Consider the following 19,983-nt stretch of genomic DNA (forward strand, 5'->3'; position numbering starts at 1 on the left):
AATTTCAATGTGTTATTAAAGAGAATTTTTTGAGGTCCAAGTTTCAATGTCTGCATAGAGAAGGAATTTTTAGAACTTATCTTTTTTGCTGTCAAATCAACGTACATAAGTAATTATCAAGTTTTTTTTTATGGTTTACCGGATAAAGCTTTAAGGAGTCAATTCATGAAGCTTTCTTTCTCGTCCCTTTTCCTTCAACAAAAAATCCAGAAAATGATAAAAATGTTTTTCTGAAAAAAGTTCTATACATTTGCACGAAAAGCTCTTTTTTTCAATATCTACCATTTTTTGTCGTTGCTCTGTTTTTCATCTGGGCATTCAACGGGGCCTCCTGAGTCACCCTGGCAGGAGTCAGTGGGGACACCATTCTCCATTCCACCAGCACAGAAACTCGTACAGTTCATCCGCACTACATGATGCCATTCCTCCTACCGTTTATGTTCACTTCCTAACAAACACAACAGCACAGTTGTATCTGGAATGAACAATGAGCAGATATTGAAATATTCAACTCTTCAGCTGCCCCACCTGCAATGTTTTCCTCTCTCTCCCCAACCCCACCCCCCCCCCCCCCCCCCCCCCCCCTAACATTTGAATTTCAATTTGAACTTTTTTTTGACACTGCCATAATGCAATGAAACTTTACGTGGTGAACAAACTAACCATTGTGAATAGATTTGTTTTCAAAACTTTCCATCTTAACATAACGCTTTTAGCCATTATGAAGTGGGAAAACAACAGTGAAATGAGAAAATTTGAAAATGCGGGAGCAAGTGGAAACGAGCCGAACATTTTAAAAGTGACCATGTTTTTAAGTTTCCCTCTCTCATTCGAATGGAGAAGAATAGAAACTTTTGAGGTCTGTCTGAGCGTAGCAGCCTTAGTTTGACCCCTGATAATCCACATATTCTGTGAGACCAGGTTTGAAATTTGTTTTTCATGGGCTTCTATGTTTACCTGCAGAGTCTTGGCGTTGTCACCGTTCTCCATTGTGCCCCACCCAATTACAATCACTTCGTTGCCCGGTTCTGTCAGCGAGTAATCTCCGGCTTTAGGTATCTGAACAAGATTTCTTTTATATTAAACCTCGTATCAATTTTTTTCAAGCATCTCGCCGTTCAGATCCCAGTAGATCGAGAAGACGCCGTGTGTCAAAAATTAGTAACTGCGTTTTTTTTGGCTAGTGGATTCCTGAGGTTTTTTTTTTTTTAAAAAAAATCTTTTTGATGTAAATTTACCAACTTACAGATTAAGTCAATTCAGGCTGGCTTCTAAACTATTAAAATAATTTTAAAAAAAATAGATAGTAAATATAAGAGTTATATATACATATACGATTTATAACCAATAGTTTTTTTTAATTGATACTTGTTCAACTCAATGTTGTAAATTTTTTATTAATTTCGGTTTTTAAACCTTGTCTTTGTTTTTGAGCATTCTCAATTTTATAGGCATATGAGGGTTCGTAAATTTCTTGGCACATACTTTAGCAAAACCTTTTTCAAATTTTTGTATCATGATGATGTATCATCCGCAAATTTAACCGTTTGATCAAGTTTTCCCAGAATACTCCTAAAATCGTTGACATGTGGTATGAAAACTATCGGACCGAGCAATGTAACTAGTATCTTGTTATCGTGTACTGAAATCAATTCGATAAACAAACGCTCCAAAGTACTGAGAAACGTAATGAGAAACGAGACAAACATTCAAACACAGCAACTTTCAGGAATGATAAAATGTGAAGTCTCAGAGATGTTTTTCTCCAAACAAATTTGGATTGTAGAAACCATTAATTTAGCTTTTTTGCCAAATCGAAGTTATCGGTTTGATCGAAATCGATCCATAAAAACTTCTGAAAACCGTTTCCGTAATTTTACTTAATGGCATTGGAAAACATATTTTTGTCAAAGCGAGTTTTACCAACGATTGCACATTATTCACAGCAAAGTTGATTTTGCGGTTTTTTTTTTGCATTATGCAAAAGTTCCGTTTAAAACGATGGCCACTTCCTACTAAAAGCTGAGAATTTTGATAACAATGCGGAAAGTTTTCGGTCGAAGTAATGATGATGTCACGAGTTATAGTAACGTTTATAGCTGAAAACAAAAAAAACGTTAGATGTTTGTTTTCATTTTTTTACATGAAGTTTTTTTACACTTGCAAAAGCAAGTGTTTTGCAATTGGGAACAAGACGTTTTTCCCGTAAATATCTTTTCCTACAAATTTTCAACTTGATTTATTATTGAATCTTAACAACTTCCAACTTTCTTCGCCCTTGGCTTAGAGTTAACGGCATCGCCTTGCACCCTAAGGTCTGGGACTCGAATCCCGGCCAGAGTTTGTTTTTTTAGTAAGCTTGCAACTGGAAGAAAAATTTTCGGTAAAAAATGACATTGCGAATTTCTGATCAAATTTTGTGGGCTTAGTTGCCCTATTTTTTTGCTGTAAGCAATTAGCATGGTAGTTGAAAATGTTGTTCATTGTAGTTTCAGGAGGAATCGTAACTTTTAAAAGTTTTATTTATAGTCAATTCTTTTTCGGCTCAACTAGTGTCTGTCGAGAAATTGCCGGCTTTTTTTCCGCTTCGTAACAATTTCAATTTCAAATCCTAAAAAAATTTTAAATTCAAGTTTTCTGTAAAGTTTTTTGAAAAAACGATAAACGTCAAATCTCCAAAAAAATTTCAAGAAAACAAATTTGATTTTTTCTTCAAATTTTGAAAAGTCAATTTTTGTAGTGGATGTTGTCAGAGTACTCTCATGGTCTCAGGGGTCGCGAATCTTGCCTCCAAATATGACTGCTCTTCTTTTTGTATTTTTGAGATTTGACGTTTATCGTTTTTTCAAAAAATTTTACAGAAAACTTGAATTTAAATTTTTTTTAGGATTTGAAATTGCTAACCCAGTACTTGGGGGCTGTCAGAGTACCACAGAGATTGCGAATCTTGCCTGCAAGTATGCCTGCTTAAATGTTTGTATTTTTGAGATATGACTTTTTTATGGTTTTTTTGAAAAAAAAAGTTTTTTAAAAAGTTTAATTTTGAAGTTTCTTAAACTTTGAAATTCCAACGCTGTAGTTGGGTACTGTGAGAGCACATTCCAATGTGACTGCTTTGAGCTTTTAGTTTCCGAGATGTGACGTTTTTCATGTCATTTTAAAATGTTCCAAAGATCTTCACAGAATTAATAAAAAGTTGAATAAAATTTGTTTTAGAAAATTTGAAATTACCATTCCTGTAATTAGGTGCTGTCACAGTACACTCAAGGGATGCAGTTCTGATTTCCAATATCTGCGGTTTTTAATAGTTTGATAAAAAGTCGAAGCACAGGAGGTGCGTTACACGCTAGTTTCATTTAAAATAATTTCAAACCATTTTTAAAAATGCTCGATATAAAACACGTTATCAACGCAATAATTATTGCGGCGACTCCCAAATTTCTCCCGCTGCACCGACTTGTTATTTCCGCGATCTCAGCTAGGAGCACGTTAATACAACTCCCAGAACCGCCTACTCCCCGTTTTTAAATACCTATCTAAATAGAATAGACCCTAATTTCTGCCGAACTGTCTCTTGTGTCCGTCCCCCATACTAACTCCCATCGTATCGTTTCAACGGCCAGACAAACAGGGCTGAACTCATTTCATTAAACCTGTGTCTACGGTCGGCCAAAGTAGCAAAATTCCTTAGACTGGGGACAATGGGGACAAGCTCGCATGGTTAACCCCCCCCCCCCCCCCCCCGCTTGTGGGCAGCTAACTACAACGACTTTGTAATAGTACTTGCTAAACATTTTTTTCGTTAGATGATAAATATATGACGACAATCAGTTAATTAAAGAAGAAACGCGAGGTGTAGTGTGTGTAGTAGTTAATGCAAATTGTTGTCAATATCGGGATCCTAGAGTAACTTAATCGGTCAGTAAGGCGCTTTTGCGGTTGTACTTTTGGTTATAAGAATTGATTTGCTACGTCAAAATGAGCCGTCGTAGGGTTTCAGATTCGTAGACTGAAAACTTTTGCCAGCAATTTGGATTTAACTATAGAACAACAGCAGTACAATCAAACTGATAGGCCCATCATACACTCATCATTCTAGACAACATTTCCCACGTTACAGACTCCGTTCCTTTTTTTCTTCAATTTCGAAGTTGCGCTTCGGTCATGAATCAATTTAAAAGCCAGGCCTCAGAAGATCGCGAATCCGAAACGAAGAACTACAACTAGTGTGATCATTTTGTCAGGGTTTATTTTGACTGTACATTTGCAATGAAGTAAATTCTTATTTACCGTTATGTTTATGACATTGTCCCCCTTGAATGGAGTCTCATCTGTGAATTGGATTGCAGCTACATCAATGTCTTCGTTGGGATGGATTTCTATGTTTTTCTCTAAGAATTCGACCCTGTAGCTGTTGTTGATGGTTGCGTGTTTGTAGTATGCAAATCCCATGAAGATATCTCCACCTGTAGCTAGCTTCTTTTGATCCTTGGTTTGCAGACAGTGAGCGGCAGTTATCACTGGAAAAAAAATGGAAAAACATTGGAAACAGTCAAGCTTGGAAGATGGTCCGAAAAAAGTAGTTGAATAGAACACCGGTCTAGTTTCTTTGTCTACAGTCACGGGACATAGAAGTTACAACTTTTTCTTTTCAAGTGATGAAATGAGTAAAAAAGTTTTCACATTTCTTTCCAATTACTAAAGATTCACCGATAACTTTTCGACATATGATGGATAAATCTTTGTTGGAATATAATTATTAAGCCGGATAAATAACCGTAAAAATGTTTTCGAGGCGTTGTTTGACGATTTAATTAGAGGGCATCAGAGACGTGTTCGTAGTTCCAAAAATTCCCCGTAAACAGCAGTATTCGTTTGAAACGTTGACTTGAGACTATTCATTAGAAAGCTAAGGATCTAAGCTGAAGGAAGAAAGAATAAAGAATTTATTTTTCCGATAGGTAAATGCATTCATTGGCAAAATATAAAATAAATTCATCAATAAAGTACTCATCGGAAGGGAAAACTACCGAGACTACATCAATGGTAGACAGCACCATGAAATAAAGGAAAGAAAAAGTCCTCAAATGAAAAAAAATCCAATTTAATTAAATTTCACAATTACCGTAAGATTTTTGCGAAAACAGCGCTAAACACAGCAGTACAGCCAATGTTTTGACGCCAATTTCCACTGATTGTAAACCGGAACCTAAATTTTTTTTTGAAAGTTCTTCTAATTTTTGTTGGCAAAAATTGTCAAGAAGTTTCTAAGAAATCACAAAAATCGTCATATCTCCCAAACAAGGGTCTCTGGAACGTCATATTTTTTTCATACATCTCGCAACCCACAGTTAAAATTCCTTATGTTTTAGTCCAAGTTATTGCATTTATTGGATATTAAAAATTGAAAAATTAGAGTTGCCAGCCAGCTCGTGTTTACTTAACAGGTATCCATTTTGAAATTTATGAAAATAACTTTTAATTGTCGTAATGTTTGCCTTTTCTAATCGTTTTCGAGTTAGACCCTTGTCTTTTGAGAAGTCTTGATGCCCGGTAGACTACTGATTGACTTTCAAAAAATTTTTGTCCAATGTTTCTTTCAGAAGCCTTAGTTTATTCCTACGAGTTTCTCGTAATGGAATTTTAAAATTAAATTAATAATAAAAAAATTTCACTATGGAGATTATCGATCGTAGTAGGAATTTCAGTAGCTTGTAGACATGAAATTATGGTGTCAAATTTTCACGAAATTGTCTTCTGAGTTGTCACCACATTTTCGAAAATATATTTCAATACCTTTTTATGAAGCATGAAAATTGGCAGCAAGGAGGAGAAACTACAATCGTAGAGACAACCGTGAAAATAATCACTGATTGTTTTGGTAATAGCGTTTTTTCATGGTTTAAGTGGGAAAAAAGATAGTTTTCAATCAACGTACACCATCAGATACTATTTAGAAATTGGTTCATTTTTATGTCAAATTGTTCAATTGAAAAGTCATCCAGCTGGAAGACTTTACAGTCATTTTTTGTTTTATTCATTTATTCATCAATTTATTGGCATTAAGCCAATAATTCAATTAACGGATGTCCTTATTTTTCAAATTGTCTGCTTGTCCCAATGCAAAGACATTGGTGTCTTCCGCATAAACAACAATTTCGGATGTTTTACAGACACGAAATAGGTATTTCAGGTAAAAATGAAACAGTAATGGACCTACAATCGATCCTTTGAACACGTTATTGTTGACCAGTTGGAAGATCTCACATTTATTTCCACACGTTGATTACTTTTTTGTTAGTACGAACCAAACCAATCTTTGCTATTCCCTCTAATGTAGTATGATTCCAATTTCTGTAACAAAACGGTTATACCAAATGCTTTTTTCAAATGGAATAAAGTAATTATTTTTTGCTTGCCGCATGTCAGCTTTTTTTCGGTAAAAATAACAAGAGCGCCAATCGTACTTTGCTTCGATCGATACCAAATTTTCTGCAATTAATCAGCTAAGACTTTTCCAGATCATTTTATAGGAGCGATATTGGTCTGTAATTATTTTCATTAACTCTAGCACCTCTTTTTTGCATTGGCATTGCTTTTGCTTTCTCTTTTCATTTTATCGGGGAAAATGTCTTTCACGAAAGACTTGTTTATGAGCGAAGTAATTAAGGAACGGTAGCAATATGTTGTTGATATTGTCATCTCCGATTATGAATTTTTGGCGAGATTATCCAGTATCGTTGCCGGTACTGTAAAGTCGGTGCCATTTGCTAAGAAAAAAAAAGTTTTTCATTAACCGCAACTGCTGAAGGAGTATTGCAATATTGTAGACAAGATGCCAGCTTTGGTGCACAGGTATCAATTCTATTTTTCCGCTTGGATCGGTAATAAGCTTAAAGGTATTTCCTGATTCTCCTTTGCAGAAAACTTTTTCATAAACGTTGAACTTTGTTTCTAGTGGTCGTTAAATTTTCAGTGTGTTGTTGAACCTTGCATTGCTGCTTAAAATGTAATTTAATTAAAAACTGCGGTAAAATTGTTAAATGATGCGGAAGGCTGAGAATTATAACAAATGTTTTGGTTGTGATTGCAAACCGCTAATATACATGACAGCTGCGTGTTTCTATCCAACAATTTTTAGACCGCGGGAAGGTTGATTTTACCCGTTTTTGTTTAAACTGTAGAGTCCATTGCAATAGGATCGGATAATGAGCAAAGAAATTTTGGTATTCCAAAACATGGTCATCAGTTTCGCTTAAATTTAGGTAAAAAATTTATCTAGGTAGTTGTTTGTTGTTTCAGTAACTCCTCATGCTGTTGTATCATCTCATTTATAGACATTTCACCGTTCAGGTAGTTGTTGGATAACTGATTTGTCTGCAAATAACGATAATAAAATTACCACAAATTCTAATTAGTAATGATGGCGAGTAGATAGTTTGCCAAGAACTATCTAGTTGATTGATGAAGCCGGGCTTGTTTGTCCTTGTAGGGTTGTATATTACTTTTCTTTTGGTTTTCAGTGTTTGCTACTCCGCTTTCCTCGATTCTCCATTGATTTCAAAAATATAAAACCAGAGCGTATTTGTATCATAACCCACATCCACGGGTTTTCCGGAGGTATGTTACGAAATGATTATAGCCATCAACGAGGCATCATTTTTTTCTGTTAACCATGTTTCTGATAAGCATAAATGAAAGGAGACTCTCAGGACTATAATAGTGCTTCCAGTCCATTAAGATTACCCTTCAGAGAGCGAGCATTTAATTGTAGTCCAGAAATTTTATTTTCCTGAGAGGCCTCTGATTGGTAGGAAATCACCAGTAAAACAACTCATAGCATCATTAAAACTATGAATCTAGTACATGACCGCCTTTATAGGGCCGGTTATTTTATTGGTATAACTCATTTCTGTATTGAAGATTTTTATGTATCTGGACAAAACGGATGCAATGCACGCAGCAGTTTGAGGAATTTGAGTCTCGCCTCTGTTGAACTTTCTATTTTTTAGAGATCTTTTGTGCTTTCTCGTTCAGTTGGCGCTTTTTTCGTCAAAAACGAACAATGATGGGTTTTCCTGGACCTGGTAGACAATTCTCATATGGGTTTCCCCTGACATAAAGAGAAATACTAAAATGTACTCAGCTTCGAAAAAGTTTGACTCAGGTCTGGGCGTTTTCCTTTTGTCTAAATGTTTAGCAAAATTTTTGGTTCTTTTCATTTAAAAGAAAGTTATATGAAACCATTTACGTTATGGCACTAGGGATTTTTCTCTGACACCCTCTAATCAAATGTTCAAACGACGCCTCTGAAACAGTTTTTTTTTTGGTTTTTTTCGGGCTTTATTGTTATAAACAGTTTCATCCATAATATGTCAAATTTTCAAGCATGAATCTCTAGCAGTTGTAGAGAAAACGGCAGAAACGTGAACAGTTTTTTGTTCATTTTAAAGCTTGAAAACAAAAGTTGCTACTTCTTTGTCCCTTGACTGTGCATTCATGTGACTATTTGAGTGAGTGAGATTTATCCTCAAGCGCCTGATTGTATCAAAAGAATGGTTAATTTAGGCATGATTGCCTTGCAGAATCTTGATTTAAGTAATGAAATTTTCTGTGTACTTATTGAAATGTATCTACAAGAATATTGGGCTCAAGCGTTACCATTTAATTCACTTGTGCTTCTAAACAGTCTTTTAACTCATTTCTTGAAGGAATCGGCGAAGCTGGGGGTGTTAAAAAGAGTCGAAGTACCAGAGCCCCGAAAAATGAAAAGCGTTCAAAAGTTTTGAAAACTCAAGCTTCATGTATATATTGTTCCTAATTTCGACGAAAGGGCGGATTATTTATGCTTCTTGGTTTTTTATTCAGTCAATTTTTGACTAATTAGTTAGGCGTGATTATTTTTCTTTGCGCTTAATTTTTTCCTGTAGCTTATTTGTTTGCTAACAAATTTCTAAGACGCGGAATGAGTGAGGGACGATTGTTTGGTTTAATTAATTCAACAAAATTTTTTTTTGTGTTACTGCTGCTGCTTATGGTTTATTACGGGGGCTGAGTATCTGCTGTTCTCGTATAGTCATATAGTTCGATTTCTGAAAAATTCGCTCTACACTCACTGAAAATAAACCAACTTGACGTTCTAGCCTTATCTGCCAATTGTTGTCTTGAAAAGACTCTAGTAGATGAATTTAGTCTTGCATTATCTTGAAAGATGAACACAATATGCACGAGTTTTGCAAGGTCTTGCCAAATATACATTGTCTATTGACTAGAAGTGCAATTAACTGCAATCCAGGCTATCTTCTAGAGCAAAACACGTTTTTTTATATTTTTTTCTCATTTCACAAAATTTTCGCTCGTAGAAGTTTCTTTTTGGTTTTTGGGATAGACAGCAAAAATAGGCCACATTCTGATATTATAATTCCTTAAATGGAATTATTTTTGGTTCTCGCATGTTTTTCGTGGTTTATTGAACTTTTAGTGCACTTCGATAGCACTGATATAAAATGATCAGATAAAATGAACTCATATCAAAAATTGAAACTCGTTTCTCTCAAGTTTGGCAATTTTGGGACAAAAAATGGGAAGATTAAATGCGAAATGTTAAATGATGCGGAAGGCTGAAAATTATAATAAGTTTTTTGGTTGTGGTTGCAAACCGCTAATATACATAACAGCTGCGTGTTGCGTGTTTCTATCCAACAATTTTTAGACCGCGGGAAGGTTGATTTTACCCGTTTTTGTTTAAACTGTAGAGTCCATTGCAATAGGATCGGATAATGAGCAAAGAAATTTTGGTATTCCAAAACATGGTCATCAGTTTCGCTTAAATTTAGGTAAAAAATTTATCTAGGTAGTTGTTTGTTGTTTCAGTAACTCCTCATGCTGTTGTATCATCTCATTTATAGACATTTCACCGTTCAGGTAGTTGTTGGATAACTGATTTGTCTGCAAATAACGATAATAAAATTACCACAAATTCTAATTAGTAATGATGGCGAGTAGATAGTTTGCCAAGAACTATCTAGTTGATTGATGAAGCCGGGCTTGTTTGTCCTTGTAGGGTTGTATATTACTTTTCTTTTGGTTTTCAGTGTTTGCTACTCCGCTTTCCTCGATTCTCCATTGATTTCAAAAATATAAAACCAGAGCGTATTTGTATCATAACCCACATCCACGGGTTTTCCGGAGGTATGTTACGAAATGATTATAGCCATCAACGAGGCATCATTTTTTTCTGTTAACCATGTTTCTGATAAGCATAAATGAAAGGAGACTCTCAGGACTATAATAGTGCTTCCAGTCCATTAAGATTACCCTTCAGAGAGCGAGCATTTAATTGTAGTCCAGAAATTTTATTTTCCTGAGAGGCCTCTGATTGATAGGAAATCACCAGTAAAACAACTCATAGCATCATTAAAACTATGAATCTAGTACATGACCGCCTTTATAGGGCCGGTTATTTTATTGGTATAACTCATTTCTGTATTGAAGATTTTTATGTATCTGGACAAAACGGATGCAATGCACGCAGCAGTTTGAGGAATTTGAGTCTCGCCTCTGTTGAACTTTCTATTTTTTAGAGATCTTTTGTGCTTTCTCGTTCAGTTGGCGCTTTTTTCGTCAAAAACGAACAATGATGGGTTTTCCTGGACCTGGTAGACAATTCTCATATGGGTTTCCCCTGACATAAAGAGAAATACTAAAATGTACTCAGCTTCGAAAAAGTTTGACTCAGGTCTGGGCGTTTTCCTTTTGTCTAAATGTTTAGCAAAATTTTTGGTTCTTTTCATTTAAAAGAAAGTTATATGAAACCATTTACGTTATGGCACTAGGGATTTTTCTCTGACACCCTCTAATCAAATGTTCAAACGACGCCTCTGAAACAGTTTTTTTTTTTGGTTTTTTTCGGGCTTTATTGTTATAAACAGTTTCATCCATAATATGTCAAATTTTCAAGCATGAATCTCTAGCAGTTGTAGAGAAAACGGCAGAAACGTGAACAGTTTTTTGTTCATTTTAAAGCTTGAAAACAAAAGTTGCTACTTCTTTGTCCCTTGACTGTGCATTCATGTGACTATTTGAGTGAGTGAGATTTATCCTCAAGCGCCTGATTGTATCAAAAGAATGGTTAATTTAGGCATGATTGCCTTGCAGAATCTTGATTTAAGTAATGAAATTTTCTGTGTACTTATTGAAATGTATCTACAAGAATATTGGGCTCAAGCGTTACCATTTAATTCACTTGTGCTTCTAAACAGTCTTTTAACTCATTTCTTGAAGGAATCGGCGAAGCTGGGGGTGTTAAAAAGAGTCGAAGTACCAGAGCCCCGAAAAATGAAAAGCGTTCAAAAGTTTTGAAAACTCAAGCTTCATGTATATATTGTTCCTAATTTCGACGAAAGGGCGGATTATTTATGCTTCTTGGTTTTTTATTCAGTCAATTTTTGACTAATTAGTTAGGCGTGATTATTTTTCTTTGCGCTTAATTTTTTCCTGTAGCTTATTTGTTTGCTAACAAATTTCTAAGACGCGGAATGAGTGAGGGACGATTGTTTGGTTTAATTAATTCAACAAAATTTTTTTTTGTGTTACTTCTGCTGCTTATGGTTTATTACGGGGGCTGAGTATCTGCTGTTCTCGTATAGTCATATAGTTCGATTTCTGAAAAATTCGCTCTACACTCACTGAAAATAAACCAACTTGACGTTCTAGCCTTATCTGCCAATTGTTGTCTTGAAAAGACTCTAGTAGATGAATTTAGTCTTGCATTATCTTGAAAGATGAACACAATATGCACGAGTTTTGCAAGGTCTTGCCAAATATACATTGTCTATTGACTAGGAGTGCAATTAACTGCAATCCAGGCTATCTTCTAGAGCAAAACACGTTTTTTTATATTTTTTTCTCATTTCACAAAATTTTCGCTCGTAGAAGTTTCTTTTTGGTTTTTGGGATAGACAGCAAAAATAGGCCACATTCTGATATTATAATTCCTTAAATGGAATTATTTTTGGTTCTCGCATGTTTTTCGTGGTTTATTGAACTTTTAGTGCACTTCGATAGCACTGATATAAAATGATCAGATAAAATGAACTCATATCAAAAATTGAAACTCGTTTCTCTCAAATTTGGCAATTTTGGGACAAAAAAATGGGAAGATTAAATGCGAGATGTTAAATGATGCGGAAGGCTGAAAATTATAATAAATTTTTTGGTTGTGGTTGCAAACCGCTAATATACATAACAGCTGCGTGTTGCGTGTTTATATACAACAATTTTTAGGTCACGGGATGGTTGATTTTACCCGTTTTTGTTTAAACTGTAGAGTCCATTGCAATAGGATCGGATAATGAGCAAAGAAATTTTGGTATTCCAAAACATGGTCATCAGTTTCGCGTAAGTTTAGGTAAATAATTTATCTAGGCAGGTTTTTGTTGTTTCAGTAGCTCCTGATGCTGTTGTTTCATCTCATTTATAGACATTTCACAGTTCAGGTAGTTGTTGGATAACTGATTTGTCTGCAAATATCGCTAATAAAATCACCACAAATTCTAATTAGTAATGATGGCGAGTATATAGTTTGCAAAGAACTATCTAGTTGATTGATGAAGCCGGGTTTGTTTGTCCTTGGAGGGTTGTATATGACTTCTTTTGGTTTTCAGTTTTTGCTACACCGCTTTACTCGATCCTCCATTGTTTTCAAAAATATAAAACCAGAGCGTTTTTGTATCATAACCCACATCCACTGGGTTTTCCGACGGTATGTTACAAAATGATTATAGCCGTCAACGAGGCATCAATTACAATCATTTTTTTCTGTTAACCATGTTTCTGATAAGCATAAATGAAAGGAGGAGACTCTCAGGACTGTATAATAGTGCTTCCAGTTGATAAAGATCACCTTTCAGAGAGCGAGCATTTAAATGTAGCACGGAAATTTTATTTTCCGGAAGGGCCTCTGATTGGTAGGAAAACATCAGTAAAACAACTCATAGCATCATTAAAACTATGAATCTAGTGCATGACCGCCTTTATAGGGCCGGTTATTTTATTGGTTTAACTCATTTCTGTATTGAAGAAGATTTTTATCTCTCTAGACAAAGCCGATGCAATGCACTCAGCAGTTTGAGGAAGTTGAGTCTCGCCTCTGTTGAATTTTCTCATTTTTTTAAAGATCTTTTGTGCTTTCTCGTTCAGTTGGCGCTTTTTTCGTCAAAAACGAACATTGATGGGTTTTCCTGGACCTGGTAAAAGATTCTCATATGTGTTTCCCCTGACATAAAGAGAAATACTAAAGTGTACTCAGATTCGAAAAAATTTGACTCAGGTCATGGCGTTTTCCTAAACGAGTTGCTTGAATTTTTAGACACCTTTTGTCTAAATGTTTAGCAAAATTTTTGGTTATTTTTATTTGAAAAGAAACTTATATGAAACCATTTACTTTGTGGCACTAGGGACTTCTCTATGACACCCTCTAATCAAATGGTCAAACGACGCCTCTGAAACAGTTTTTTATGGTTTTTTTCTAGGTATATTCTTATAAACAGTTTCATCTATAATATGTCAAATTTTCAAGCATGAATCTCTAGCAGTTGTAGAGAAAACGGCAGAAACGTGAACATTTTTTTTGTTCATTTTAAAGCTTGAAAACAAAAGTTGCTATTTCTTTGTCCCTTGACTGTGCATTCATGTGACTATATGAGTGAGTGAGATTTATCCTCAAGCGCCTGATTGTATCAAAACGATGGTTAATTTAGTCATGATTGCCTTGCAGAATCTTGATTTAAGTAATGAAATTTCCTGTGTACTTATTAAAATGTATCTACAAGAATATTGGGCTCAAGTGTCACCATTTAATTCAGTTGTGATTCTAAACAGTCTTTTAACTGATTTCTTGAAGGAATCGGCGAGGCTGGGGGCGTTAAAGAGAGTCGAAGTACCAGAGCCCCGAAAAATGAAAAGCGTTCAAAAGTTTTGAAAATTCAAGCTTCATGAATTTATTGTTCCTATTTTCGAAGAAACGGCGGATTATTTATGCTTGTTGGTTTTTTATTCAGTCAATTTTTGACTAATTAATAAGGCGTGATTATTTTTCGTTTGCGCTGAATTTTGTCCAGTAGTTTATTTGTTTGCTAACAAATTTCTAAGAGGCGGAATGAGTGAGGGACGATTGTTTGGTTTAATTAATTCAACAAAAATTATTTTGGGTTACTGCTGCTGCTTATGGTTTACTACGGGGGCTGAGTATCTGCTGTTCTCGTATAGTCATATAGTTCGATTTCTGAAAAAATTTCATAAAAAGTTAATAAAATTGAACAAATGTGACGTCAGCCTTTCAGGGATAGAGTGTTCCCTAAAAAAACAAGTGTGACAGAGGGGTCCGCCATCACGCTAGTTCTATACGAAACAGCAATTCAGTAAATTAATAGAAGCCACTCGGTCGTTTTCAAATTGTACTCGCAAACGTATTTGATCTTTTTAAATTGTGCTAACTTATTCGATGCTTTAATTGTCATCACCGAAGCAATAAACTAAAAAATTTTGAGGCACTATATTTGACGCTATCGAAGGGAATCGTTTAGTTTTTTGGGACCCCTAGATGGCGTCCCTTATGATGGAGAGACTGTCGGAAAATTAGTTTCAGCCACTCAAAATTGAGTATTCAAAACTCTCAAAGGAAATTGCGAAAATCTCAAATTATGCAAAAAAAATCCAGTCCGCTATACTAAGTTGAAAGGTTGCAAAATAATCAAATATATTTGTTTGCGTATTTGCAATCGGTTATTTTGTTAGCTTGTTTTGCTTTCTGACAATATTTTGTCCAATATTGTCAGATCGAAGACGCATTAGAAAACATTTACAACTTCAAGGAAAACTTCTGTGCAATTTTGGTACAAATTGTACTGCAAGTTGTGGCTGTGCAGCTAAAATTGTTTTTTTTTGCTAATTTTGACTTTTGCAAAAACCATCTAGCGAATAGGAGCATCTAACGATTCTGATTGTTGGAAATATTTCATCATTTGATTGCTCCATCTTATTCCGAAAAATTGTTCCGACTGATCAACTCACCCCTGCTGGCGTTGATGATTGTCCCCCCACAAATTGAAACCCTGCCTTTAGTGTTATCTGGCTTATCAATCTGCAGATACACAGCCCACGGATGTTGGCTGTAGTCGGCGTCTTTCCCGTTGACCACACGGTTGCCGGAGTCTATAGTCCCCCAAAGAGACTCAGAGGCGAAAATTGCAGATATAGATATGCAGAAAACATGGACCAAAATTGTTGAAAACCTGTTATTTACAGGTAGCTGTGTTCTCAAGTGACAGCTTTTCATCGTCATGCAGTAGTTTGCATGCTGTATTTTTTATTTAGAAATGTATGTGTAATATTTTTATTTGGAAGAACTTGATTAAAACAGTGGAAAAGTAGCTCGTTGTGATTTGGTTTCTAAGTAGTCAGAAGTCAAAACATTTTTGTTTCCGTGCTTGAGTAATTTTACCGCGAAAGTCGTCCAATTAAATTTCATTTCAGACGTAAATCTTTTCCAAATTTATTGTTTCAGAAAATTGGTTTCCTATAGCCTAGATTCGTGAAATCTTTTTCCGATTTGAGCTTGATTTGGTAAAATATTAATAGGAATTTCTCAAGTTTGTTTTCTCTTTTTTTTTAAAGCAAAGAAATGAAAAAGAGCAGTCTGTTGCTGTGTGGGTAGGACATAACTCGGACCACTTATACCTTTCTCTGATCTAATTAAGTTTTTTTTCGTGTTCGCACATGCTCAAAGGAGTGTTAATATAGCGTAGGATTTGTTCCACGTTATTGTACGAACCTCATTTATTTTGCAAAATTAAACAAAATACGACCCGCGATGTTTGTGGGCGCAATAGCAAGATTACCAAGCCGCTTCTGAGACCCTAAATGGTTTACATGGCAAGTTTAGTTTCAGTGCGTGGTAATTCGATAACGGAAACTATTATCATGTCTATGAACTCTTAAAGGTCTTTAGGGTCTTCGAACCCAAGACGCAATGGCTAAGTGATTAAGGCAAGTGATTCGCAGGTCCGAACTCCAATCCCGTTGTCTCAATTGTAATCCTGATTTTCTTTTGAGGTATTTTTTTTGCAGTTTTCTTAGCTGTATTTTGTAGCTCTTTTCGCCGATTTATTGTGTACAGCTTAAATTCTATTGGAAAGTTTATTAGTATGTGGTTTTTCGCTTGAGTTGAGGATGCTTTCATTTGCTGCCTGATAATGATTACTTAAGTGTTTGTGAAAATTTTAACCATAAGATCTCCACTGCTGATTTGTCCAGGGGACTGTCTGAGTGTTTCACTCAGTAAGTAGTAGGTTCGAAGCTCGCTGTCGCTAGGTTTTTGCAGGCTTATTTTTACATCCCACTTTTTGTATTTTGGTGAAATGTTAGAGCTCATTTTGCTCCTTTTGTTGCTTTTTGTGAATTGGAGCTTTTCTGCTGTGGAAAATGATGTTTACACAAGCAAAGCTTATGTGATAGTGTGACCTCTCTTTTTTTCCAACTTTAGTCGCAAATATTTGTGTTCTTGTTCATTTTGAAAGTGTTCATTTTGATCAATAACCAGCTATTAAGTACAGCCAATGCTAAGGATATTAAGACAGACTATTATATTACAAAAAGCAGTTTAGCTTCAAGGTATCATGGATCTGTAGCGTACAGGTAGGAAAGGAGAACCGTAACAAACTAAGAGAGTTCGAACCAGGGCAGGGTCGGATGTTTTTAATGAACTTTTTCATGTATTAGTTAAAAAAAATTTTTTCAAATTGATTGGTACTGCTAATCCGTAATAATTGGCTTGCTTGCGTCACTTAGCAATTATGTAGGTCAAAATTGGCGTGAGTCACTAAGAAATTTTGTAGTCTCGGAGTTTTAATCATTCAGTTATTCCCAGTAGCGTTATCGGTCATATTTTTGCTTGTGTATGCGAAGTGCAACTTCGCCTTCGTTTAATATACAGTGTTTTTTTCTGAGTTTCCAAATTTTCTTGCATAAAGTTTTCATTTTATCTTCACCCATCGTTGCGTAGTTTTGGTTAATCTAATTTCAACTGGGTGATTTCGGGTCAAAATACATGTTTTTCCATTGATCGTTCGTCCGTCAAATTTCTTTCTCAAAAAATTTATTGCTTGAGTCGACTGTTATTGCTCGTTTGAAACGGCTGGTGACAGTTCACAATAAACAAATGTTAGCGCTAAAGTTATCTTATTTGAAGTCAACAATGAAAATTGTAACGCTATAAACTGTTTTTCAAAAGGTGTTATCGGCCTTTTACTTTTTGGCATTCACAGTCAGGTTTGAAACTAGAGTTTTTGATAGAATGAGGGCAGGGGATGCAATTACCGTTATTTACACAGACCAGCTACCCACAAATGTTATGAATCCATTTTTTTCGAACTCAACTCGCGAATAAAAGTGCGCATTTTGTGGCACTTTTGGTAGATTTCCAATCATCGGTTATTTAATAGCATAGGTGCCTGCTTTAATGGTTGCTAGTGTTATTATACTTTCAAGCAACCGTGTCGCAGATGCTAGGACGTGAAACTCCTAATCTCGAGGTCAAATATTCAGGTTTGAACACTAGAAAATGACCGTATATTAGTTTTTTTTTTGTTGACAGCTTCCGCGGAAGCTTCAAATGGTCTGATTTTCCCGTGAATTTTTCTTCACTGCCTTTTAAAGTTAATGCGATAGTGAGGATTTGCAGTTGAAAAAACATGATTGCTGATGTATAAATTGATTTATACGCATCTTGCTGACTGATTGCCACCTCTAAAAGGGACTAACTCAACGGTTACGCATATATGAATTTTTTACATAGTATAATTTCTCCCCCTTTGCAAGAGGGGGGGAATAATTAAACATATATGAATCTTTCGCCAGATTGAACGATTTTTCTTTGAGGCTTCGATGAGATTCGTATCAAAAATCTGCGGTGTGCCTCTGCGCGAAAAAAAAATCAACCTGTAGTATGTCGTTTCAGTGGTTCCTGCTCAATATCCGTTTCCGAGATTTCTTTCATGTGACCTGAATCTTGTTGGTTGACTGAGTCGCAGCCAGGTGTTTGCTGGATGGATATATGACCTAAAGATATTTCGACGGAAAACGGTTCCCAGATGTCGTTATTTCAACTAGTCGTGTTAGAGGATAAGAAAATCTGATTTCCATACCGAGGTTTTTCTCAACTTGTAAAGCTGCTTTAAGTTCTTTTATAAACAATTGAGTAATTCAGTGCAACTAAGTATTCGGAAGGAACTATGCCGTAGGGTGTGTTTTCTTCCAATATATCAGGTAGCACAAGCACACGTCATTCGAAGTCAAATGAGATATCATTTTCAAGCCATTTCAGCTATGACTTGTGTTCCAAAAAGGTATTTCAAAAAGTTTTATTGTTCCAAAGAGTTGTGTCGAGAGAAACATGTCTGAATTTTTATGTTTTTCATACCAAGTTCAGCGTGGGAGTGGGTGAGAAGGGGTTGCGTTCTAATTTTGGCATTAAATTAAGCTTATTCAAGCTATTTTAATCTAATTTTTGAAGCTAAATGGCATTTTCAAACGAATGAGAGTTCGATGACAACTGGATCGGAACTTTGTGCTTCTTGTCAGTAACCGGTTACTCCTGTTTCTTTTTATACTTGCGAGAAAAATTGTTTTCCGGTACAAATTAAATTGATCGCGTTTTTCCTTGGGCTGCCTAAATTTCCGGCTTGAGAATTCCGACTCTTAAGTTCCTTTCATTTCATGATAGTTATTCGAGCAATGATGATATTTTCCTTAATAGCCCCTCATAAAGCACCTAATGCAAAAAAAATGCATTTTTTGCACCTAAGATTGGTGATAGCTTGAAGGTCGATAAATAAAACCAAGCTTAGGTTTTTTTTAGCTCGCGAGGGCAAGGTACCGAAAAGTTTTCCGTCATAAATATGTTTTATGTTCTTTCTTTATGCAAAAGATGATTGTCATGAAAATCAATTCTATTTTAACCTTTTCAGCATCTATTTCAATGTAATAATCAAAACTAATAAATAACCCATCATTTGGTCAATAATAGAGATCTGATTAACTTCTTCTATCTAGTTCTAAATCTAGCAATCATCATGAAGGATCGAGTATCTTTTTCAATCCTCCAGCTTCTAGATGTGCTTTAGACGAATTATTCTCTTTTTCTTCATCAGTACCAGACTCCGGTTCCGCCGATGAGGATGTTTGCGTCCAACTCAAACGATGATGTCGCCATGATCAATCAAAGGATGTCCTTTATATCCTCTAAGGATTCAGGTGAAGGTGGAATGAACCACTTAGGTTTCGAAGTTTGAATCAACTGAATGTAATAGTAGATATCTGAACGAATGAGAAACTTTGGAGTATCGTAGGATCTTATCAGTTTATCAAATGAATACTTGACCGGAGCTGCCACTGAAGTTTACTTTTGAGGGCTTGAGTATCTGTCAGTCAATTTACCAGACGCGTGACCTTAAACTCACGCGCTTTCATCAAATAAGCAGTGGCTGAGTGTTCTAAACTTTGATGACAAAGGTATCAATGGTATGCCGATCATTTTGAAAAATATTGAGTGGGTTGAAAGAGGATATTCATGACCTAACTGTTCAGAAACTTGACTGAATTCTTTAGGAAACACGACAGGGACGAATTAGGATTTTCTCGAGGATTGGGGTGGCTCTTCTAACCTAATTTCAAAAATCTAATCTAATTTTAAAAGGTGAAAAATACGTGTTTTTTTTTGAAAAGTTTGCCCAAATTATCGATATCGCGTTTTTTGACGCGCTTTCCCAGTTTATAATGCGTTGGTGCCGAAAGAGCATTTTATCAAAATTTTAGTCTATTTTAGTCTAAAATTTTAATATTACCAAAGGGGGACCCTAAGGGTATTGAGTGGATCGAATTCCTGCGAAGATGCCCTAAATTCGACTCTGAAGTATATTTGTTCCT

The 19,983-nt window shown here is 35.5% G+C and overlaps 2 protein-coding genes across 2 annotated transcripts in view; one reads left to right on the forward strand and one right to left on the reverse strand.

The window, feature by feature from the left end:
- The window catches only part of LOC134846062 (protein angel homolog 2-like), a 513,790-nt gene that overhangs the window by 333,439 nt on the left and 160,368 nt on the right, over positions 1-19,983 (forward strand). The gene's annotated exons all lie outside the window — the stretch shown is intronic.
- On the reverse strand, positions 410-15,337 carry LOC134846741 (venom peptide isomerase heavy chain-like). The gene is made up of 4 exons (XM_063864129.1): positions 15,073-15,337; positions 4,291-4,520; positions 958-1,059; positions 410-448 (listed from the first exon to the last, which is right to left on the reverse strand). The coding sequence occupies exons 1-4, from the start codon at positions 15,335-15,337 to the stop codon at positions 410-412; spliced, it is 636 nt and encodes a 211-aa protein (XP_063720199.1).

This window comes from Symsagittifera roscoffensis, chromosome 5 (genome assembly GCF_963678635.1).
Source record: "Symsagittifera roscoffensis chromosome 5, txSymRosc1.1, whole genome shotgun sequence".
Lineage (NCBI taxonomy): Eukaryota > Metazoa > Xenacoelomorpha > Acoela > Convolutidae > Symsagittifera > Symsagittifera roscoffensis.